Genomic DNA, 25,050 nt, shown 5'->3' on the forward strand with positions numbered 1-25,050 from the left:
CAACACATGCACGTTATTAAAAGTTTAGCAAGTATGTTTGGGGCCTTGTCGTATTGCAATACGTGTTTAACAACGTTTACTAAATCAAAGGACGCAAAAAAACACAAATGTTTTAATCAAAAAACCAAATGTTGGCGTTGTTACTCTGAAACCTTTCACGAAGACCCTCCGACTGAAATATCTCGCTGTCAAAACTGTAATAGATACTTTAAAGGGCCTGAATGTTTCCAATTTCACATAGAAAATGGCACTTGTTTAAAAATTAAACGGTGCTTAAAATGTTGCAAAGAAATTCACGATGACAAACATAAATGTCTTACAACTTGTTCTAGATGTAAAATTGAGCACCCTCCTAAAATGTGTTACGTTCAGCCCACTTGATGATACTTTTAAAGAAACTAGATTTTGTTATTTTGACTGTGAAACTATTGATATGAACTCTAAACATACCCCAGTTCTATTAGTTTCGGCAATGCAAATTAATGATACCGAATACGATTATCAAATTTTTAGAGGTTTTGATTGTGTTGATAAGTTTATGAAATATCTGACCCAAACAGAAGATGAGACAACTTATACAAGGAAGAATAAACGAATGAAAATAAGTAAACCTAAATTTGAGAATTTGACTATAGTGGCCCACAATTTTAAAGGTTTTGATTCGTACTTTATATTAAATTGGTTAATTAATAACCATGTAAAACCAGACGTCATATTCGACGGCTCTAAAATTCTAGCTCTCTTTGTTAAAAGTCAAAATTTTAGGTTTATTTGAAGTTCGTGGCGCTTCCTCTGAGAGCCTTGACAGAAACTTTTCAATTGGGTAGTTACAAAAAACAGTTTTTTCCTTATATTTTCTTAAAAGAGGACACTTTAAACTATGAAGGTCCGTTACCTGATAAGGCCGCATTTCAACCTGAATTTATGAATGAAAAGGACCGACAAGCCTTTGATTTAAGGTACAGTGAAAAAGGTAAAAAATCCACGTACAAAATAATGACCGAATTAGAGGAATACGCTCTACAAGATGTGGCAGTTTTACAAAAAGGAATTACAAAATTTAGAGAACTTTACAAAAAAGCATCGGGTCTAGATCCTGTTAATTGCGGAGCTATTACAATATCGGGGGCCTGTACTAACGTGTTTTTACAGAAATATTTAGAGAAAAATACATTGAGTGTGGTATCTAGTCCAGGTTATCGTGAATCATATAAGCAAAGTAGTAAAGCTATCAAGTGGTTGGCATGGGTTAGTAAAGAAATGAATGTAGAAATACAGGCAGCCCTATCTCCTGAAGGAGAAAAAAGAATTGGACCTTATTTAGTTGATGGTTACTCAAAGGATCCTGAAATTATCCTAGAGTTCAATGGTTGCGTGTATCACGGTTGTCCGAAATGTTTAAAAGGCAGTGAATGGAACAGTTTAGTAAATGATACAAATAAAAACTGTTACGAAAAGGGTCTGAATAGAATAGAATTTATAAAAAAGTTACACCCCAATGCTAAGTATATAATGATGTGGGAATGCGAGTTTGAAAAATTGTTAAAGACAAATATCGCTTGTAGTACCTTTTGCGAAACTGTAGAGGTACCTCCACCAAAATTAGCCAGGTCGGCTTTATGCGGTGGAAGGACAGAAGTATTCAAATTATATCATAAACCGGACGAAGCAAAAAACGAAAAAATTTATTATTACGACCTCATGTCACTCTATCCCGCTGTCAATAAATACGGAATCTACCCAGAAGGGCATCCCAAAATTTTAAATAGTAACTTTAACTATGAACAAAATACCTATTTTGGTATAATATCGTGTGAACTCTTGCCCCCGACTGATCTATATATCCCAGTTTTACCATACAGCTTTAATGGAAAATTGTTTTTCCCCCTGTGTAAGTCATGTGCCCTCGAATCAAATAATGAAGAGTGTCGACAATATGACAAGGAGCGAATTATTTCGGGTATTTGGCCTTCGCCTGAAATTTACAAAGCCGTAGAAATGGGTTATAAAATTATAAAAATATACGAAGTTTATCATTTCGACGAGACATTTCAGTATGAAAAACATGTTAACGATGGACTATTTGGCGGTTATGTTAACAATTTTTTGAAGATAAAACAAGCTAATTCCGGCTATCCGTCTTCCGTTAAAACTGACGAGCAAAAACAAAAATATATTGAATCGATTTATGAATCTGAAGGTATTAGCATGAAGTTGGATGAAGTAGTCCATAACCCCGCGCTGAGAGCTATTTCAAAGATTTGTCTCAACAGTCTTTGGGGTCGTTTTGGTATGAATACAAACAAAACCAAAACACTAATTGTTAAGGAGTGTACAGAACTTGTGCGTATCTTATCTGATGGCACAAAGGAATTGGTAGATTTAAGACCAATTAATGAAGAAATGTGCTTATTATCGTACAAGAACAAAGATGATTTTGTACCAACATATTTCAAAGGAATTCCGTATGTGGCTAGTTTCGTTTCGTGTTACGGAAGATTAACCTTATTTGAGTCCTTGCATAAATTGGGTAAAAGAGCCTTATAATCGGATACCGATAGCATTTTATTTGTGGCGGGGGAAAACGATTTTAAACCCCCCACGGGTAACAATTTAGGATGTTGGGTTAACAAACTAGGGGACGCTACAATTTCAGAATTTGTTTCAAATGGGCCCAAGAGTTATGGTTACAGAACTACGGACGGTCAATCTGTGGTTAAGGTTAAAGGAATTTGCCTTAATCGTGTTAACGAGAAAATTATTAACTTTGAAGCTATAGTGGACTCTATAAAAAATAAATCCAAACGTCTAAAAGTGGACGTTCCTTTCAACGTAATTCGAAATAAAACGTCGGCCACTCTTTTAAGTCAAAAACTAGAAAAAAGCTTTGGATTTACGTTTAACAAATGTGAGTAGTATAACCCCACACTTCGTACCTCCGTAGGTGTAGAATGTAGGTGTAGAATGTAGGTATAGAATGTCAAGGTCACTATGTCAATGACCTATGACGTAATTATGCCACGCCCCCTGGGAACCCGCGCGCCCCCTGGCGGGAAAACACCGCGCGCCGCCTCGCGGGAAACTCGCGAAACACTGCGTGGGAAACCACCTGTCAGTCTCTTCTACAATTGTATCTGTGACGTCCATGATAAGAGACGAGAATGGATAGCTTTAAACGTACATTGATAAGGGTTAAATCTTCTACAATTGTGACGTCATTCGCAGAGTTGTTGTATTGCGTAACGTATATTAAGGGGTTGCGGTAAAGTTTTATCATTGCTAAATGAAAATGTGTCAAGTTCATAACGTAGCGGATACAGTAGAAGTTTGGGTCGGTAATGTCTTACTGGAAAAGGACTGATACGGGTGTAGAGTTATACTTACAAAAGGAACAAAGATTTGACAGCTCAAACGGAATCAAATACCAGTACTTAGTTTCAAAATACAATCACAGAAAAGTAAGCGTGTGTAAATACTCTCCTTTCAAATCATTCGTATTCAAAACAATTCACATCTAATTTTTCTATTAGTATCGTACTAAAGCCAACGGTAGAGGCAGAGGCTACCCCGTTTACAGGCCAACACCAAACGCAAGGACTCGTCCTAACGTGTCTCTACGGGAGGGTGTGTACACTAAATCTGGGGCTGAGACTCTCAAGCATATGCTGGAGGTCCATTTTCCTGATTCTACTTTTATTAATCCAACAAACCCTGACTCTCTCTACCCTGTCTTGTACAGGGCTAAGAGGGAAGACTGGCTTGTAGCCAGACAGGTTGTCACGATTCCCAAGCTTCGGTGGGCTGTCAACTGTTTTGAGCCCTACAAGTCTCCGGGACCCGATGGGGTCTTCCCTCTGCTTTTGCAGGAGGGCTTAGACCACATCGCCTCTCCGCTATGCAAGATCTACAGACTTTGCATTGCTCTCGGTCACATACCTCGTGACTGGAAACGCTCTAGGGTCATCTTTATTCCCAAGCCCGGGAAGGCTTCCTATCTCGAGGCGAAAGCATTTAGACCCATATGCCTGACCTCCTTCTTCCTCAAAATTCTGGAGAAGTTGGTGGACAGGTACATCAGAGACGAGGTACTTTCGGTAACTCCTCTCTCTTCTTCACAATTTGCCTACCAAAAAGGCAAATCCACTGAGACGGCCCTTCACGGCCTTACGAATTGCCTGGATAGGGCATTCGAGTTTCAGGAAATTTCACTGGCTGTCTTCCTCGATATCGAGGGGGCCTTTGACAAGGTCTCTAGCTCGGTTATTACTGAAGCTGTTGAGAGATTTGGCATCAGCGCCACTCTTGGCCGCTGGATCAAGTCCATGCTTACCGACCGCGAGGTGTCGGCGTCCCTCCTTGGGGACTCTCTAGGGGTGACTACCAGCAGGGGCTGCCCTCAGGGTGGAGTGCTCTCCCCCCTGTTGTGGTGCCTGGTGGTGGACGAGCTCCTGGGGAGGCTCGGGGGTGCTGGGGGCTGTTGCTGCTTCGGGTATGCGGACGATGTAGCGATAGTCTTTACGGGGAAGTTCCCGGATACTGTTACCGCGCTTATGAGATCTGCTCTCTCTAGCGTGGAGCAATGGTGTCAGGCGGTTAACCTCACCGTTAATCCTGATAAAACTGTCCTTGTTCCTTTTACGAGGAAGAATACTAAGGATCTGTTCAATGATATCTCTTTCTTTGGCCAGGTCCTGACAAAGTCCTCCGAGGTGAAATACCTGGGGGTGACTTTTGATTGTAGACTCACATGGAAGCCGCATCTTGATCGGTGTATTAAGAAGGCCAAGATGCTCTTCTGGAGGACCAGGAGCTCTGTCGGCCAGACTTGGGGCCTCAACCCCAAGGCTGTACACTGGCTCTATACTGGGATCATCAGACCCATACTATCTTACGGGGCACTTGTCTGGTGGACAAGGGTCCGGCTTAAGACGGTGCAGGCTGCCCTGCGCAAGCTTCAAAGGCTTGCCTGCATTGGTGTTACGGGGGCCATGAGATCGACCCCAACTGCTTCCCTGGAGGTGCTCCTCGACATGCTTCCTCTTCATCTCTTCATTGAGGAGGAGGCTGTCATGGGAGCCTACAGGCTCAACATTAGTGGCTGTTGGGTTCCAAGACTTTGGGATTACAGCCATACGAAGCTCTTTCGGGAGTACGCCGCACTTGAGCCGTCGCTTACGATGTGCTCTGACAAAACCGTCACCAGTTTTGATTTCACTAAGCCATTCAGTATCCACTTCCCCAGTCGGGCAGAGTGGACTAACCTGCTGCCTCTTGGCACTGGGGGTGAAACCATTTGGTTCACCGATGGCTCCAAGACTGATTCCGGCGCTGGCGCCGGCTATTACTGTCAAACCACAAGGGTCGGCTTTTCTGCTTGCCTGGGCACCTTCGCTAGTGTGTTCCAGGCTGAAATTGCCGCGATCTGTTATTGCGCAGATTACTGTATTAACAAAGGGTATACCGGACGGACTGTGAGAATTTATTCTGACAGTCAGGCTGCCCTGAACGCTCTGAACCAGTGTCAGATTTCTTCTCAACTGGTGCGTAGCTGCCTCGACCTGCTAGCGCGACTGGCATCCTGCAACAGGGTTCTGCTGTACTGGGTGCCAGGGCATAGCGGATATTATGGCAATGAGCAAGCCGATAGATTTGCGAAAAGGGGTGCGGAGGCCAAGCTCTTGGGGCCGGAGCCGGCCGTCCCCATCCCCTACAGGCACGTCAAACGGTGTCTGCATGACAGGTTGACTGTCATACAAAATCAGCTCTGGCACAGCATGGAGGGCCAGAGACAGACAAAGTTGTTTGTCGATGGTCCCTGCAGGTCTCGTGCTAGGGACCTAATTTCGCTCGGCAGATGGGATATTAGGCTGGCCACCGGTCTTTTGACCGGGCATTGCCGGCTTAATAGGCACCTCCATCTGATGGGTTTTGCCGACGACCCTCTCTGTAGGTCGTGTCAGGAGATGGAAGAAACATCCGCCCACGTACTTTGCGAGTGCGACTACTTCGCCTCGCTTAGATTAGAATATTTTGATTCACACACCCTGGAACCCTCGAGGGTCTCCTCTCTCACGGTGGAGCGAATTCTTAGCTACGCTGCAGCTACAGGCCTATTCAAGGCCTGATTACGAGGATGCACAATATGCCTTTGGCATCGGTGCTAGGGCGCGTACCCTCCTCATCAACAATAATAATAATAATAACGTGTCTAAACCTAACCTACCTCCAAGTTATAACGTTATTACGTAAGGTGGCGAGAAGAAATTCCTCCACAGAATTTGTATTAGTCTTAGACGTCGATATGATGCCCAACTATAACCTCCACGAAATGTTCCTGGAGTATGCCTGAGAAAATAGGCTCTTTCTCGAATCTCGAAAAGATGATAAAACTGTTGACGTTGTACCCGCATTCGAAATGAAAGAAATAGCCCAAATACCCAAGGATAAAACGGACAACGTTTGGAAATGATGGACGCCCACCTCTTTTACATCGAGCTTTGTTGGAAATGTCAGAAACATATTGACTACGAAGCCTGGTATAGAGAACCAATGACTAATAAGTTAGCTGTCATTTTTGAAGTCTTGTGGAGAGATCCTTGGGAACCTTTCTTCTTCAGCAGAAATTCAGCGCCTTATCATGATGAAAGGTTTAGACAATATGACTTTAATTTAAAAGTCACGTAAGACCAAGATACCACCGTGTGTAGAAATAAGAAACCATCGATAACTAACCCATTGATTGATATCTTTGTAGGTTTGCGAATTACACGTTGTGGGATACAAATTTTCAGTTTTAAATAACGCTTTTTGTCATCCATAATGGCCTGAAAACGGCCAACTCATTCCATAAAGAAAAGGTTACCGATCAAGAAAAGAACCGTATCTTATTTCGACAGTTCAAAACTGAACTAAAGGAAAAATATCCAGACTCCTCCAGGAGGTGCTACTGATCTCGAAGCTTCCATTTACATGAAAAATATAAAACTTAAAAAAAGAAGTAATTTATCAGGTTAGTTTTAAAGAGTAAGTAAAAAGAAAATCAAATCTACCTTCCATTGTGAATAAAAACAATGGTCCCGGAAGCTTTGGAACAGATTTTGGCTGTTATGAAAAAACTGTCTCCATTGAGGAACTCTATTTAGATAATATAGGAGTTAAATGGTGTATATTCGTACAAGTTATTCTTATAATTACGTTATTTAATGTAAAGATTTGTATTTTAAAATAGGGATTTTGCTCATAAACATGCATTGGTTTTGAAAAGTAATCCAAATGTACCTTTTCATACTTTGGACCTATCAAATAACCTAATTGAAGATAAAGGTAATATATTTTCTAATTAATTAGAACTATACTTAATAATTTAAAGTGTTTGGCACAAAATTGATATTTTTAACACAAAACATTAACGGAAAAAAAAATTGGTTTACATAATTAGATTTTGAACAGCGCAGACAGTGAACGAAACCAACCCGCTTTTTTAAAAACCAAGTTTTAGTTAAACGCTTTTTGAGCCTAGAGTGACTGATGGATAAGAATCCGCGAGAGGTATGCTCGACCACTTCGCCCTCGCCTAGGAAGTGCTTTGGTTCATTCCTAGCTTCCTGCATTACTTCTGATTGCCGCGGTTACATTACTGGAACCATATGCGCCCGATGGACAGAGAGTAAAAAGCGATTCGAGGGCGCTGGTATGGCCCTCCACTAATTACAACGCTTAATCAAAAACTAAACTGATAATGGCCACTTGTCGTCAAGGTCGTTGCGATGCTACTTTTACTCTTGGATTCACCACAGAAAAACATTGGCGGGTTATTACGTCCACTCTTCATAAACTTTCCAAATTCATAAACATTTCCAAATTACCGCCAAAGATGAAAGAAAACCACTACAATTTGACCCCTTGCGCGTTTTGCAGCTTTAATACCCTTCCAAATTCCAACTGACTTTACAGTTAGTTGCAATCCGGCCACTAAAAGCAAACAAAAGCCAGCGATTCATCAAGTTTTGAGAATCGAATGTGAGAACAGACTCTCATTCCATGAGGCAAAACACGCTACACCGCCAAAAACTGACATTTAGTTGATTTCTTAATTTGGCTTCTGACTTTACAATTTTTACGTTACATTGCAGTAGAGCCCATGCGTTCCGTAACTTCCTACTCCATTGACGATCAAATTGTTAAAATTAAGTTTTGATCCGCTTTAAACAATTTTGATTGAAAAGCTTCACTTCTTATTGCGATTCTCAAAACATTAAACCTTTGTTGATTGTTTGTTAGGTTTTTCTCAATCCGGCAAGAATCTTCCCATTTGGTCCTTTTTTATTAAATTTTCAATGCATTTCCCCATTGGGTTAGGTTTTTCTCAATTCGGCATGAATCTTCCCATTTGAACCCATTTTCAAGCTTACATTGGTGGAGGACTTCTTTATGGAGTTCACGGGGAAGTAAATCGCGAGCGCGATTACTAAACACGTGAGTCCCCTTAAAAATGTATTCAACCCGCTTAGCTTTTGATTAATTTAATTATTTTAAGGGGTCATCCGTAAATGATTCTTATCATAACTTTTCAACGGTGGCCTGGATGACAAAATGCCATAGAACATTTTCGACTTAAAATCGCTCTTAGAACCCGCAGTAGTTCGGTTATACCACCATTTTAGAATCACCCTGTATAGAGCAACCTTCATACGCTGAAACACGTCACAATTGCAAACGCTGTGCTCTTTATCGTTTTTAGGGCCTCTCTCTCTTTTTTGCTCTATGTTCCAAATACAGCCATAGTTTTCAAAAAACCAAATTCTTAAGTAAATTTAAAGGGATAGTTATCACGTTTAAAATGTGATGGGAATAAGAAAGCTTGCAGAGTAAAGCCAAGAAAGCGGGAAATACGTTAAAATTATACACGTCGTAAAATATTTTCATGTCATAAGAACTTGCGAATAATTTAACCTGTATATATATATTATTATAATTCAAACCATTCTCATCCACTTTTAATTGAACAATGTCTTCTCAACCATCCTCATGAATTTGCCGTCGAAATATTATTCCCTCAATTTTATTTTCAGAGCATTTCTCAACATCCAATTCTCAAGCGTCCAAACATTAATTACCGAACGTCAAATGAGTTCTGTTACACCTGTATTTTAGTCATGCCACCTATTTTGCTCCTTAAACTTTCTCAAAGTATATTCTTGAAACACTGTCCATCATCCAATACCGCGGCTCGTCCAACTTTTAATAGCGATCCAACAGATAACGCCGTCTGCCGTAAAATATCCGTCAAAAGAATTATTCCCAAATATCCACCCACTGTATTAGCAACTAGGAAATTATAAAAAAAATCATTAAACATATCCAAATCTCTAAATATTTAGACGTTTTCAAACCGCCACCAACAACCCTCCATTTCTGAAGACTGAGTCTAATTCATAAGTTCTCATATGTCAGTGTGGAACTAAAAATTCTCGGGTTGGAACATCTTGTTTTTCTGATCGTAATATTTAATACGGAGCTAAGTTGATGTAGATAAAATTAATAATCGTTAGGCTTATTTGTTAATGTTTTGAACGTCACGTTTTTTGTCATAACGTTTGATTTTCTGAACCGATTTACAATTTGAAAACAGTTTCGGATTCTACGTGCCAAGACGCGTGCAACGATAGCATTGTTGATCCATTTGAAGCATTATTTCGTAACGTCATTATCGGGGGCTTTACTATTTCCGATATGGCTAACGCCCTATTAGCGCCACAGTGTCATTTGCAATTTTAAAATAATTTTGAGAAGTAAACCTATTTAGAAAGTCCTATTTTGTTACTCTAGCTCAAATAGGAACAAAATGGCAGCCAAATGAAAATGTCCAGAAACTTTTGACCGGGACTGTCCACCATCAAGGAGTTATACAGACATGTTACAGTTGATAACTCTATTTTTTCTTCTTGAAGAGTTTTGCTAGTTGAATTTATTCGATTTACGACTGGAGTCCACAATACGATCATAAAGGCGATTTCCAAGGTACACATTTTTTCTAGAAGAGATTTAGTTTCATGAAGCGTCGACGATTTTTGCATTCTCTTCATTTCCGGGTTGGATGAAACCGGAGGCTGTTACATATAAAGGTCCTGGGCTATGTCTCCATGCAGGAATGCGGTTTTGACGTCATAGTGTTTGACCGTAAAGTTCTCGGATACGGCGATACTGAGTAGAAGTCGTACGGTCTCGAACTTCAAGACAGGTGCGAACGTCTCGTCAAAATCTTCGCCAAACTTCTGAGAATAGCCTTTGGCGACTAATCGAGCTTTATATTTGCTGAGTGCTCCATTTTGATCATGTTTGGCTTTGAAAACCCAACAACACCCAATGGCCTTCCGATTTGGTGGTAGGTCTGTTAACTCTCAGGTGACTCTTTCATGTAAAGATGATATTTCTTCTTTAGCAGCATTTGTTCAGTTCTTCCTTCTCTCGGATTTAAGTCGGCGAGTTCCTCCTATGAGCTTGGTTCGCGAGGATCTTGAACCGTTGCCTTGTACATCAATCTTTTTGATGCAATGCCCCTATTATCCCTTTCCGATCGCCTTGGAAGAATAGGAACTGATGGTATTTCTTCAGATTCTTGTTCTCCATCAGAGGATGATTCTGATTTTTCCTTTTTCGTATGTGACGTGATCAAGGAGTCAGCTGAATTAGTTTCTTTTTCCCCTTCTGGTTCTGATATGATGCTTTCTTCAAAGGTGTTGTCTCTTGTTCCTTCGTCGAATGTGACAGAACGGCTGAAGTGAACTTTGGCAGTCTCATCATTGAGAATACGATAGCCTTTCGTTGCTAAGCCTTATCCGACCAGGACTCCTTTAAAAGCTTTGTCTCCGAATTTTAGTCGTTTCTCCTTATTCGAATAGGCTTTACTTCCGAATACACGGATGTGTCCAATACGTGGCTTTGAACCACTCCAAAGCTCATAAGGTGTTACGTCAATGGCGCTTGTTGGCAGACGATTTTGAAGATAGGCGGCGGTCGTGACAGCTTCACCCCTTTAACGGTCCTCGAGTTGTGCGTCTAACAGCATGCATTTGGCCATTTCCATCAAAGATCGATTCTTGCGTTCCGCAACTCCGTTCTGTTGTGGATTATACGGTACGGTCAACTGGTGTTCGATGCCAAGTTCCTTGAGATAATCTTCAATTTCATGGCTGATATATTCTCCACCATTGTCTGATCGAAGAGCTTTCGGGTATCTTCCAAATTTGGTCCTAAAGGATGCAATGAAATCCTTGAATTTGAAATTCTTCCTATCGCTGGACATGTGACTGGTGGCCCCTGAATCCACATACCATGAGTTCGCTTGTGAGCCATTCGAAGCCTTGAAGGCTGTATACTCCCCGCTCGTTCTCTTTTCAACCGCTGCTTTACTTCGCTCACTTCGGGATGCAGCATGTTCTCGATCCAGCTTATCTTTGTAGCCTCGGCAGTCCTTCAGATAGTGCCCTGGCTTGTTACAGTGTCTAATTATTTAAAATAAAGGCAATGCTCCGTGCTGTTACAGGATGAACTCGGGTTTGAACCAAGGACCTCTCGAGCTGCAGTCGAATGCTCTACCACTGAACTATTCCCCCTTGTTCAAATCCGTAATGTCTAATTATGTAAAATAAAGGCAATGATCCGTGCTGTTACAGGGGGAACTCGGGTTTGAACCAAGGACCTCTCGATCTGCAGTCGAATGCCCTACCACTGAGGTATTTCCTCTTGACCATTATGACTAATTAACTAAAATGAACGAAATGATCAGTGCTGTTACAAGGGAACTCAGATTGAACCAAGGACCTCTCGATCTGCAGTGGAATGCTCCTCCACTGAGCTTTTCCCCCTTGTTCATTATCGTAATATCTAATTAACTAAAATAAACGCAATGATCCTTGCTGTTACAGGGGGAACTCGGGTTTGAACCAAAGATCTCTCGATCTGCAGTCGAATGCTCTACCACTGAGCTATTCCTCCTTTTTCATAACCGTAATGTATAATTAACTAAAATAAAGGCAATGATCCGTGCTTTTACAGGGGGAACTCTGGTTTGAACCAAGGACCTCTCGATCTGCAGTCGAATGCTCTACCACTGAGCAATTCCCCCTTGTTCATAACCGTAATGTCTAATTATGTAATATAAAGGCAATGCTCCGTGCTGTTACAGGATGAACTCGGGTTTGAACCAAAGACCTCTCGATCTGCAGTCAAATGCTCTACCACTGAGCTATTCCCCCTTGTTCATAACCGTAATGTCTAATTAAATAAAATAAAGGCAATGATCAGTGCTGTTACAGGGGAACTCGGGTTTGAACCAAAGAGCTCTCGATCTGCAGTCGAATGCTCTACCACAGAGCTTTTACTCCTTGTTCATAACCGTAATGTCTAATTAACTAAAATAAAGGCAATGATCCGTGCTGTTACAGGGGGAACTCGGGTTTGAACCAAAGAGCTCTCGATCTGCAGTCGAATGCTCTACCACTGAGCTATTCCTCCTTGTTCATAACCGTAATGTCTAATTAACTAAAATAAAGGCAATGATCCGAGCTTTTACAGGGGGAACTCGGGTTTGAACCAAGGACCTCTCGATCTGCAGTCGAATGCTCTAGCACTGAGCTTTTCCCCCTTGTTCATAACCGTAATGTCTAATTAACTAAAATAAAGGCAATGATCCGTGCTGTAACAGGGGGAACTCGGGTTTGAACCAAGGACCTCTCGATCTGCAGTCGAATGCTCTTCCACTGAGCTTTTCCCCCTTGTTCATTATCGTAATATCTAATTAAATAAAATAAAGGCAATGATCAGTGCTGTTACAGGGGAACTCGGGTTTGAACCAAAGACCTCTCGATCTGCAGTCAAATGCTCTACCACTGAGCTATTCCCCCTTGTTCATAACCGTAATGTCTAATTAAATAAAATAAAGGCAATGATCAGTGCTGTTACAGGGGAACTCGGGTTTGAACCAAAGAGCTCTCGATCTGCAGTCGAATGCTCTACCACAGAGCTTTTACTCCTTGTTCATAACCGTAATGTCTAATTAACTAAAATAAAGGCAATGATCCGTGCTGTTACAGGGGGAACTCGGGTTTGAACCAAAGAGCTCTCGATCTGCAGTCGAATGCTCTACCACTGAGCTATTCCTCCTTGTTCATAACCGTAATGTCTAATTAACTAAAATAAAGGCAATGATCCGAGCTTTTACAGGGGGAACTCGGGTTTGAACCAAGGACCTCTCGATCTGCAGTCGAATGCTCTAGCACTGAGCTTTTCCCCCTTGTTCATAACCGTAATGTCTAATTAACTAAAATAAAGGCAATGATCCGTGCTGTAACAGGGGGAACTCGGGTTTGAACCAAGGACCTCTCGATCTGCAGTCGAATGCTCTTCCACTGAGCTTTTCCCCCTTGTTCACTATCGTAATATCTAATTAAATAAAATAAAGGCAATGATCAGTGCTGTTACAGGGGAACTCGGGTTTGAACCAAAGACCTCTCGATCTGCAGTCAAATGCTCTACCACTGAGCTATTCCCCCTTGTTCATAACCGTAATGTCTAATTAAATAAATAAAGGCAATGATCAGTGCTGTTACAGGGGAACTCGGGTTTGAACCAAAGAGCTCTCGATCTGCAGTCGAATGCTCTACCACAGAGCTTTTACTCCTTGTTCATAACCGTAATGTCTAATTAACTAAAATAAAGGCAATGATCCGTGCTGTTACAGGGGGAACTCGGGTTTGAACCAAAGAGCTCTCGATCTGCAGTCGAATGCTCTACCACTGAGCTATTCCTCCTTGTTCATAACCGTAATGTCTAATTAACTAAAATAAAGGCAATGATCCGTGCTGTTACAGGGGGAACTCGGGTTTGAACCAAAGAGCTCTCGATCTGCAGTCGAATGCTCTACCACTGCGCTATTCCTCCTTGTTCATAACCGTAATGTCTAATTAACTAAAATAAAGGCAATGATCCGAGCTTTTACAGGGGGAACTCGGGTTTGAACCAAGGACCTCTCGATCTGCAGTCGAATGCTCTAGCACTGAGCTTTTCCCCCTTGTTCATAACCGTAATGTCTAATTAACTAAAATAAAGGCAATGATCCGTGCTGTAACAGGGGGAACTCGGGTTTGAACCAAGGACCTCTCGATCTGCAGTCGAATGCTCTACCACTGAGCTTTTCCCCCTTGTTCAAATCCGTAATGTCTAATTATGTAAAATAAAGGCAATGATCCGTGCTGTTACAGGGGGAACTCGGGTTTGAACCAAGGACCTCTCGATCTGCAGTCGAATGCCCTACCACTGAGGTATTTCCTCTTGTCCATTATGACTAATTAACTAAAATGAACGAAATGATCAGTGCTGTTACAAGGGAACTCAGTTTGAACCAAGGACCTCTCGATCTGCAGTGGAATGCTCCTCCACTGAGCTTTTCCCCCTTGTTCATTATCGTAATATCTAATTAACTAAAATAAACGCAATGATCCTTGCTGTTACAGGGGGAACTCGGGTTTGAACCAAAGATCTCTCGATCTGCAGTCGAATGCTCTACCACTGAGCTATTCCTCCTTTTTCATAACCGTAATGTATAATTAACTAAAATAAAGGCAATGATCCGTGCTTTTACAGGGGGAACTCTGGTTTGAACCAAGGACCTCTCGATCTGCAGTCGAATGCTCTACCACTGAGCAATTCCCCCTTGTTCATAACCGTAATGTCTAATTATGTAATATAAAGGCAATGCTCCGTGCTGTTACAGGATGAACTCGGGTTTGAACCAAAGACCTCTCGATCTGCAGTCAAATGCTCTACCACTCAGCTATTCCCCCTTGTTCATAACCGTAATGTCTAATTAAATAAAATAAAGGCAATGATCAGTGCTGTTACAGGGGAACTCGGGTTTGAACCAAAGAGCTCTCGATCTGCAGTCGAATGCTCTACCACAGAGCTTTTCCTCCTTGTTCATAACCGTAATGTCTAATTAACTAAAATAAAGGCAATGATCCGTGCTGTTACAGGGGGAACTCGGGTTTGAACCAAAGAGCTCTCGATCTGCAGTCGAATGCTCTACCACTGAGCTATTCCTCCTTGTTCATAACCGTAACGTCTAATTATGTAAAATAAAGGCAATGCTCCGTGCTGTTACAGGGGGAAATCGGGTTTGGACCAAGTACCTCTCGATCTGCAGTCGAATGCTCTACCTCTGAGGTATTCCCTCTTGTCTATTATGACTAATTAACTAAAATAAACGAAATGATCAGTGCTGTTACAAGGGAACTCAGTTTAAACCAAGGACCTCTCGATCTGCAGTGCAATGCTCCTCCACTGAGCTATTTCCCTGTTCATAACCGTAATGTCTAATTAAATAAAATAAACGCAATGATCAGTGCTGTTACAGGGGGAACTCGGGTTTGAGCCAAAGAGCTCTCGATCTGCAGTCGAATGCTCTACCACTGAGCTATTCCTCCTTGTTCATAACCGTAATGTCTAATTAACTAAAATAAGGCAATGATCCGTGCTGTAACAGGGGGAACTCGGGTTTGAACCGAGTACCTCTCGATCTGCAGTCGAATGCTCTTCCACTGAGCTTTTCCCCCTTGTTCATTATCGTAATATCTAATTAACTAAAATAAACGCAATGATCCGTGCTGTTACAGGGGGAACTCGGGTTTGAACCAAAGAGCTCTCGATCTGCAGTCGAATGCTCTACCACTGAGCTATTCCCCCTTGTTCAAATCCGTAATGTCTAATTATGTAAAATAAAGGCAATGATCCGTGCTGTTACAGGGGGAACTCGGGTTTGAACCAAAGACCTCTCGATCTGCAGTCAAATGCTCTACCACTGAGCTATTCCCCCTTGTTCATAACCGTAACGTCTAATTATGTAAAATAAAGGCAATGCTCCGTGCTGTTACAGGGGGAAATCGGGTTTGGACCAAGTACCTCTCGATCTGCAGTCGAATGCTCTACCACTGAGCTATTCCCTCTTGTCTATTATGACTAATTAACTAAAATAAACGAAATGGTCAGTGCTGTTACAAGGGAACTCAGTTTAAACCAAGGACCTCTCGATCTGCAGTGCAATGCTCCTCCACTGAGCTATTTCCCTGTTCATAACCGTAATGTCTAATTAAATAAAATAAACGCAATGATCAGTGCTGTTACAGGGGGAACTCGGGTTTGAGCCAAAGAGCTCTCGATCTGCAGTCGAATGCTCTACCACTGAGCTATTCCTCCTTGTTCATAACCGTAATGTCTAATTAACTAAAATAAAGGCAATGATCCGTGCTGTAACAGGGGGAACTCGGGTTTGAACCAAGGACCTCTCGATCTGCAGTCGAATGCTCTTCCACTGAGCTTTTCCCCCTTGTTCATTATCGTAATATCTAATTAACTAAAATAAAGGCAATGATCCGTGCTGTTACAGGGGGAACTCGGGTTTGAACCAAGGACCTCTCGATCTGCAGTCGAATGCCCTACCACTGAGGTATTTCCTCTTGTCCATTATGACTAATTAACTAAAATGAACGAAATGATCAGTGCTGTTACAAGGGAACTCAGTTTGAACCAAGGACCTCTCGATCTGCAGTGGAATGCTCCTCCACTGAGCTTTTCCCCCTTGTTCATTATCGTAATATCTAATTAACAAAAATAAACGCAATGATCCTTGCTGTTACAGGGGGAACTCGGGCTTGAACCAAAGATCTCTCGATCTGCAGTCGAATGCTCTACCACTGAACTATTCCTCCTTTTTCATAACCGTAATGTATAATTAACTAAAATAAAGGCAATTATCCGTGCTTTTACAGGGGGAACTCTGGTTTGAACCAAGGACCTCTCGATCTGCAGTCGAATGCTCTACCACTGAGCAATTCCCCCTTGTTCATAACCGTAATGTCTAATTATGTAATATAAAGGCAATGCTCCGTGCTGTTACAGGATGAACTCGGGTTTGAACCAAAGACCTCTCGATCTGCAGTCAAATGCTCTACCACTGAGCTATTCCCCCTTGTTCATAACCGTAACGTCTAATTATGTAAAATAAAGGCAATGCTCCGTGCTGTTCCAGGGGGAAATCGGGTTTGGACCAAGTACCTCTCGATCTGCAGTCGAATGCTCTACCACTGAGGTATTCCCTCTTGTCTATTATGACTAATTAACTAAAATAAACGAAATGATCAGTGCTGTTACAAGGGAACTCAGTTTAAACCAAGGACCTCTCGATCTGCAGTGCAATGCTCCTCAAATGAGCTATTTCCCTGTTCATAACCGTAATGTCTAATTAAATAAAATAAACGCAACGATCAGTGCTGTTACAGGGGGAACTCGGGTTTGAGCCAAAGAGCTCTCGATCTGCAGTCGAATGCTCTACCACTGAGCTATTCCTCCTTGTTCATAACCGTAATGTCTAATTAACTAAAATAAAGGCAATGATCCGTGCTTTTACAGGGGAATTCGGGTTTGAACCAAGGACCTCTCGATCTCCAGTCGAATGCTCTACCACTGAGCTATTCCCCCTTGTGCATAACCGTAATGTCTAATTAACTAAAATAAAGGCAATGATCAGTGCTGTTACAGGGGGAACTCGGGTTTGAACCAAAGAGCTCTCGATCTGCAGTCGAATGCTCTACCACTGAGCTATTCCTCCTTGTTCATAACCGTAATGTCTAATTAACTAAAATAAAGGCAATGATCCGTGCTTTTACAGGGGGAACTCGGGTTTGAACCAAGGACCTCTCGATCTGCAGTCGAATGCTCTACCACTAAGCTATTCCCCCTTGTTCATAACCGTAACGTCTAATTATGTAATATAAAGGCAATGCTCCGTGCTGTTACAGGATGAACTCGGGTTTGAACCAAGAACTTCTCGATCTGGAGTAGAATGCTCTACCACTGAGCTATTCCCCCTTTTTCATAACCGTAACCGTAATGTCTAATTACGTAAAATAAAGGCAATTCTCCGTGCTGTTACAGGGGGAACTCGGGCTTGAACCAAGGACCTCTCGATCTGCAGTCGAATGCTCTACCACTGAGGTATTCCCTCTTGTCCATTATGACTAATTAACTAAAATAAACGAAATGATCAGTGCTGTTACAAGGGAACTCAGTTTGAACGAAGGACCTCTCGATCTGCAGTGGAATGCTCCTCCACTGAGCTATTTCCCTGTTCATAACCGTAATGTCTAATTAAATAAAATAAACGCAATGATCAGTGCTGTTACAGGGGGAACTCGGGTTTGAACCAAAGAGCTCTCGATCTGCAGTCGAATGCTCTACCACTGAGCTATTCCTCCTTGTTCATAACCGTAATGTCTAATTAACTAAAATAAAGGCAATGATCCGTGCTTTTACAGGGGAATTCGGGTTTGAACCAAGGACCTCTCGATCTGCAGTCGAATGCTCTACCACTGAGCTATTCCCCCTTGTTCATAACCGTAATGTCTAATTAACTAAAATAAAGGCAATGATCAGTGCTGTTACAGGGGGAACTCGGGTTTGAACCAAAGATCTCTCGATCTGCAGTCGAATGCTCTACCACTGAGCTATTCCTCCTTGTTTATAACCGTAATGTCAAATTAACTAAAATAAAGGCAATGATCCGTGCTTTTACAGGGGGAACTCGGGCTTGAACCAAGGACCTCTCGATCTGCAGTCGAATGCTCTACCACTGAGCTATTCCCCCTTGTCCATAACCGTAATGTCTAATTACGTATAATAAAGGCAATGCTCCGTGCTGTTACAGGGGGAACTCGGGTTTGAACCAAGGACCTCTCGATTTGCAGTCGAATGCTCTACCACTGAGGTATTCCCTCTTGTCTATTATGACTAATTAACTAAAATAAACGAAATGATCAGTGCTGTTACAAGGGAACTCAGTTTGAACCAAGGACCTCTCGATCTGCAGTGGAATGCTCCTCCACTGAGCTATTTCCCTGTTCATAACCGTAATGTCTAATTAACTAAAATAAAGGCAATGTTCCGTGCTTTTACAGGGGGAATTCGGGTTTGAACCAAGGACCTCTCGATCTGCAGTCGAATGCTTTACCACTGAGCAGTTCCCCCTTGTTCATAACCGTAATGTCTAATTATGTAATATAAAGGCAATGCTCCGTGCTGTTACAGGATGAACTCGGGTTTGAACCAAGAACCTCTCGATCTGCAGTAGAATGCTCTACCACTGAGCTATTCCCCCTTTTTCATAACCGTAACCGTAATGTCTAATTACGTAAAATAAAGGCAATGCTCCGTGCTGTTACAGGGGGAACTCAGGCTTGAACCAAGGACCTCTCGATCTGCAGTCGAATGCTCTACCACTGAGGTATTCCCTCTTGTCCATTATGACTAATTAACTAAAATAAACGAAATGATCAGTGCTGTTACAAGGGAACTCAGTTTGAACCAAGGACCTCTCGATCTGCAGTGGAATGCTCGTCCACTGAGCTATTTCCCCTTGTTCATAACCGTAATGTCTAATTAAATAAAATAAAGGCAATGATCAGTGCTGTTACAGGGGGAACTCGGGTTTGAACCAAAGAGCTCTCGATCTGCAGTCGAATGCTCTACCACTGAGCTATTCTTCCTTGTTCATAACCGTAATGTCTAATTAACTAAAATAAAGGCAATGATCCGTGCTGTAACAGGGGAACTCGGGTTTGAACCTAGGACCTCTCGATCTGCAGTCGAATGCTCTACCACTGAGCTATTCCCCCTTGTTCATAACCGTAATGTCTTATTATGTAAAATAAAGGCAATGCTCCGTGCTGTTACAGGATGAACTCGGGTTTGAACCAAGGACCTCTCGATCTGCAGTCGAATGCTCTACCACTGAGCTATTCCCCCTTGTTCATAACCGTAATGTCTAATTAACTAAAATAAAGGCAATGATCCGTGCTGTAACAGGGGGAACTCGGGTTTGAACCAAGGACCTCTCGATCTGCAGTCGAATGCTCTTCCACTGAGCTTTTCCCCCTTGTTCATTATCGTAATATCTAATTAACTAAAATAAACGCAATGCTCCGTGCTGTTACAGGGGGAACTCGGGTTTGAACCAAGGACCTCTCGATCTGCAGTCGAATGCTCTTCCACTGAGCTTTTCCCCCTTGTTCATTATCGTAATATCTAATTAACTAAAATAAACGCAATGCTCCGTGCTGTTACAGGGGGAACTCGGGTTTGAACCAAGGACCTCTCGATCTGCAGTCGAATGCTCTTCCACTGAGCTTTTCCCCCTTGTTCATTATCGTAATATCTAATTATCTAAAATAAACGCAATGATCCGTGTTGTTACAGGAGGAACTCGGGTTTGAACCAAAGAGCTCTCGATCTGCAGTCGAATGCTCTACCACTGAGCTATTCCTCCTTGTTCATAAGCGTAATGTCTAATTAACTAAAATAAAGGCAATGATCCGTGCTTTTACAGGGGGAACTCGGGTTTGAACCACGGACCTTTCGATCTGCAGTCGAATGCTCTTCCACTGAGCTTTTCCCCCTTGTTCATTATCGTAATATCTAATTAACTAAAATAAACGCAATGATCCGTGCTGTAACAGGGGGAACTCGGGTTTGAACCAAGGACCTCTCGATCTGCAGTCGCATGCTCTTCCACTGAGCTTTTCCCCCTTGTTCATTATCGTAATATCTAATTAACTAAAATAAACGCAATGCTCCGTGCTGTTACAGGGGGAACTCGGGTTTGAACCAAGGACCTCTCGATCTGCAGTCGAATGCTCTTCCACTGAGCTTTTCCCCCTTGTTCATTATCGTAATATCTAATTATCTAAAATAAACGCAATGATCCGTGTTGTTACAGGAGGAACTCGGGTTTGAACCAAAGAGCTCTCGATCTGCAGTCGAATGCTCTACCACTGAGCTATTCCTCCTTGTTCATAACCGTAATGTCTAATTAACTAAAATAAAGGCAATGATCCGTGCTTTTACAGGGGGAACTCGGGTTTGAACCACGGACCTCTCGATCTGCAGTCGAATGCTCTACCACTGAGCTATTCCCCCTTGTTCATAACCGTAATTTCTAATTAACTAAAATAAAGGCAATGATCCGTGCTGTAACAGGGGGAACTCGGGTTTGAACCAAGAACCTCTCGATCTGCAGTCGAATGCTCTTCCACTGAGGTTTTCCCCCTTGTTCATTATCCTAATATCTAATTAACTAAAATAAACGCAATGATCCGTGCTGTTACAGGGGGAACTCGGGTTTGAACCAAAGAGCTCTCGATCTGCAGTCGAATTCTCTACCACTGAGCTATTCCTCCTTGTTCATAACCGTAATGTCTAATTAACTAAAATAAAGGCAATGATCCGTGCTTTTACAGGGGGAACTCGGGTTTGAACCACGGACCTTTCGATCTGCAGTCGAATGCTCTACCACTGACCTATTCCCCCTTGTTCCTAACCGTAAAGTCTAATTAACTAAAATAAAGGCAATAATCCGTGCTGTTACAGGGGGAACTCGAGTTTGAAACAAAGAGCTCTCGATCTGCAGTCGAATGCTCTACCACTGAGCTATTCCTCCTTGTTCATAACCGTAATGTCTAATTAACTAAAATAAAGGCAATGATCCGTGCTTTTACAGGGGGAACTCGGGTTTGAACCACGGACCTCTCGATCTGCAGTCGAATGCTCTACCACTGAGCTATTCCCCCTTGTTCATAACCGTAACGTCTAATTATGTAAAATAAAGGCAATGCTCCGTGCTGTTACAGGGGAAATCGGGTTTGGACCAAGGACCTCTCGATCTGCAGTCGAATGCTCTTCCACTGAGGTTTTCCCCCTTGTTCATTATCCTAATATCTAATTAACTAAAATAAACGCAATGATCCGTGCTGTTACAGGGGGAACTCGGGTTTGAACCAAAGAGCTCTCGATCTGCAGTCGAATTCTCTACCACTGAGCTATTCCTCCTTGTTCATAACCGTAATGTCTAATTAACTAAAATAAAGGCAATGATCCGTGCTTTTACAGGGGGAACTCGGGTTTGAACCACGGACCTTTCGATCTGCAGTCGAATGCTCTACCACTGACCTATTCCCCCTTGTTCCTAACCGTAAAGTCTAATTAACTAAAATAAAGGCAATAATCCGTGCTGTTACAGGGGGAACTCGAGTTTGAACCAAAGAGCTCTCGCTCTGCAGTCGAATGCTCTACCACTGAGCTATTCCTCCTTGTTCATAACCGCAATGTCTAATTAACTAAAATAAAGGCAATGATCCGTGCTGTTACAAGGGAACTCAGTTTGAACCAAGGACCTCTCGATCTGCAGTCGAATGCTCTACCACTGAGCTATTCCTCCTTGTTCATAACCGCAATGTCTAATTAACTAAAATAAGGGCAATGATCCGTGCTTTTACAGGGGGAACTCGGGTTTGAACCAAGGACCTCTCGATCTGCAGTCGAATGCTCTACCACTGAGCTATTCCCCCGTGTTCATAACCGTAATGTCTAATTATGTAAAGTAAAGGCAATGCTCCGTGCTGTTACAGGGGGCACTCGGGTTGGGTTTGGACCAGGTACCTCTCGATCTGCAGTCGAATGCTCTACCACTGAGCTATTCCCCCTTGTTCATAACCGTAATGTCTAATTAACTAAAATAAAGGCAATGATCCGTGCTTTTACATGGGGAATTCGGGTTTGAACCAAGGACCTCTCGATCTGCAGTCGAATGCTCTTCCACTGAGGTTTTCCCCCTTGTTCATTATCCTAATATCTAATTAACTAAAATAAACGCAATGATCCGTGCTGTTACAGGGGGAACTCGGGTTTGAACCAAAGAGCTCTCGATCTGCAGTCGAATTCTCTACCACTGAGCTATTCCTCCTTGTTCATAACCGTAATGTCTAATTAACTAAAATAAAGGCAATGATCCGTGCTTTTACATGGGGAACTCGGGTTTGAACCACGGACCTTTCGATCTGCAGTCGAATGCTCTACCACTGACCTATTCCCCCTTGTTCCTAACCGTAAAGTCTAATTAACTAAAATAAAGGCAATAATCCGTGCTGTTACAGAGGGAACTCGAGTTTGAACCAAAGAGCTCTCGATCTGCAGTCGAATGCTCTACCACTGAGCTATTCCTCCTTGTTCATAACCGCAATGTCTAATTAACTAAAATAAAGGCAATGATCCGTGCTGTTACAAGGGAACTCAGTTTGAACCAAGGACCTCTCGATCTGCAGTCGAATGCTCTACCACTGAGCTATTCCTCCTTGTTCATAACCGCAATGTCTAATTAACTAAAATAAGGGCAATGATCCGTGCTTTTACAGGGGGAACTCGGGTTTGAACCAAGGACCTCTCGATCTGCAGTCGAATGCTCCACCACTGAGCTATTCCCCCGTGTTCATAACCGTAATGTCTAATTATGTAAAATAAAGGCAATGCTCCGTGCTGTTACAGGGGGCACTCGGGTTGGGTTTGGACCAGGTACCTCTCGATCTGCAGTCGAATGCTCTACCACTGAGTTATTCCCCCTTGTTCATAACCGTAATGTCTAATTAACTAAAATAAAGGCAATGATCCGTGCTGTTACAGGGGGAACTCGGGTTTGAACCAAAGAGCTCTCGATCTGCAGTCGAATGCTCTACCACTGAGCGATTCCTCCTTGTTCATAACCTTAATGTCTAATTAACTAAAATAAAGGCAATGATCCGTGCTTTTACAGGGGGAACTCGGGTTTGAACCAAGGACCTCTCGATCTGCAGTGGAATGCTCCTCCACTGAGCTATTTCCCTGTTCATAACCGTAATGTCTAATTAAATAAAATAAACGCAATGATCAGTGCTTTTACAGGGGGAACTCGGGTTTGAACCAAAGAGCTCTCGATCTGCAGTCGAATGCTCTACCACTGAGCTATTCCTCCTTGTTCATAACCGTAATGTCTAATTAACTAAAATAAAGGCAATGATCCGTGCTTTTACAGGGGGAACTCGGGTTTGAACCACGGACCTTTCGATCTGCAGTCGAATGCTCTACCACTGAGCTATTCCCCCTTGTTCATAACCGTAATGTCTAATTAACTAAAATAAAGGCAATGATCCGTGCTGTAACAGGGGGAACTCGGGTTTGAACCAAGGACCTCTCGATCTGCAGTCGAATGCTCTTCCACTGAGGTTTTCCCCCTTGTTCATTATCCTAATATCTAATTAACTAAAATAAACGCAATGATCCGTGCTTTTACAGGGGGAACTCGGGTTTGAACCAAGGACCTCTCGATCTGCAGTCGAATGCTCTACCACTGAGCTATTCCCCCTTGTTCATAACCGTAACGTCTAATTATGTAAAATAAAGGCAATGCTCCGTGCTGTTACAGGGAAAATCGGGTTTGGACCAAGTACCTCTCGATCTGCAGTCGAATGCTCTACCACTGAGCTATTCCCCCTTGTTCATAACCGTAATGTCTAATTAACTAAAATAAAGGCAATGATCCGTGCTGTAACAGGGGGAACTCGGGTTTGAACCAAGGACCTCTCGATCTGCAGTCGAATGCTCTTCCACTGAGGTTTTCCCCCTTGTTCATTATCCTAATATCTAATTAACTAAAATAAACGCAATGATCCGTGCTGTTACAGGGGGAACTCGGGTTTGAACCAAAGAGCTCTCGATCTGCAGTCGAATTCTCTACCACTGAGCTATTCCTCCTTGTTCATAACCGTAATGTCTAATTAACTAAAATAAAGGCAATGATCCGAGCTTTTACAGGGGGAACTCGGGTTTGAACCACGGACCTTTCGATCTGCAGTCGAATGCTCTACCACTGACCTATTCCCCCTTGTTCCTAACCGTAAAGTCTAATTAACTAAAATAAAGGCAATAATCCGTGCTGTTACAGAGGGAACTCGAGTTTGAACCAAAGAGCTCTCGATCTGCAGTCGAATGCTCTACCACTGAGCTATTCCTCCTTGTTCATAACCGCAATGTCTAATTAACTAAAATAAAGGCAATGATCCGTGCTGTTACAAGGGAACTCAGTTTGAACCAAGGACCTCTCGATCTGCAGTCGAATGCTCTACCACTGAGCTATTC

The 25,050-nt window shown here is 42.4% G+C and overlaps 1 protein-coding gene and 5 non-coding genes across 6 annotated transcripts; 1 reads left to right on the forward strand and 5 right to left on the reverse strand.

Moving 5' to 3' along the window:
* The first annotated feature begins 924 nt into the window (after positions 1 to 924).
* On the forward strand, positions 925 to 2,547 carry LOC149694577 (uncharacterized). Its single transcript, XM_089867423.1, has one exon. The coding sequence runs from the start codon at positions 925 to 927 to the stop codon at positions 2,545 to 2,547; it is 1,623 nt and encodes a 540-aa protein (XP_089723549.1).
* A 14,913-nt stretch (positions 2,548 to 17,460) lies between these two features.
* On the reverse strand, positions 17,461 to 17,532 carry TRNAS-GGA (transfer RNA serine (anticodon GGA)). Its single transcript has one exon. It is a non-coding gene; the product is annotated as a tRNA-Ser (tRNA).
* Positions 17,533 to 17,720: 188 nt separating this feature from the next.
* On the reverse strand, positions 17,721 to 17,792 carry TRNAC-GCA (transfer RNA cysteine (anticodon GCA)). Its single transcript has one exon. It is a non-coding gene; the product is annotated as a tRNA-Cys (tRNA).
* An 833-nt stretch (positions 17,793 to 18,625) lies between these two features.
* TRNAC-GCA (transfer RNA cysteine (anticodon GCA)) lies at positions 18,626 to 18,697 on the reverse strand. The gene has a single exon. It is a non-coding gene; the product is annotated as a tRNA-Cys (tRNA).
* A 3,682-nt stretch (positions 18,698 to 22,379) lies between these two features.
* TRNAC-GCA (transfer RNA cysteine (anticodon GCA)) lies at positions 22,380 to 22,451 on the reverse strand. Its single transcript has one exon. It is a non-coding gene; the product is annotated as a tRNA-Cys (tRNA).
* A 1,754-nt stretch (positions 22,452 to 24,205) lies between these two features.
* Positions 24,206 to 24,277, reverse strand: TRNAC-GCA (transfer RNA cysteine (anticodon GCA)). Its single transcript has one exon. It is a non-coding gene; the product is annotated as a tRNA-Cys (tRNA).
* Between the last annotated feature and the right edge of the window lie 773 nt (positions 24,278 to 25,050).

This window comes from Phalangium opilio, unplaced genomic scaffold (genome assembly GCF_054372755.1).
Source record: "Phalangium opilio isolate 3A_F unplaced genomic scaffold, DU_Popi_V2 ptg000022l_1, whole genome shotgun sequence".
Classification (NCBI taxonomy): Eukaryota; Metazoa; Arthropoda; class Arachnida; order Opiliones; family Phalangiidae; genus Phalangium; species Phalangium opilio.

What these genes read in the sequence shown, in the direction of transcription:
- LOC149694577 (XM_089867423.1), top strand. Translation starts at nt 925, where the DNA reads ATGAATGAAAAGGACCGACAAGCCTTTGATTTAAGGTACAGTGAAAAA.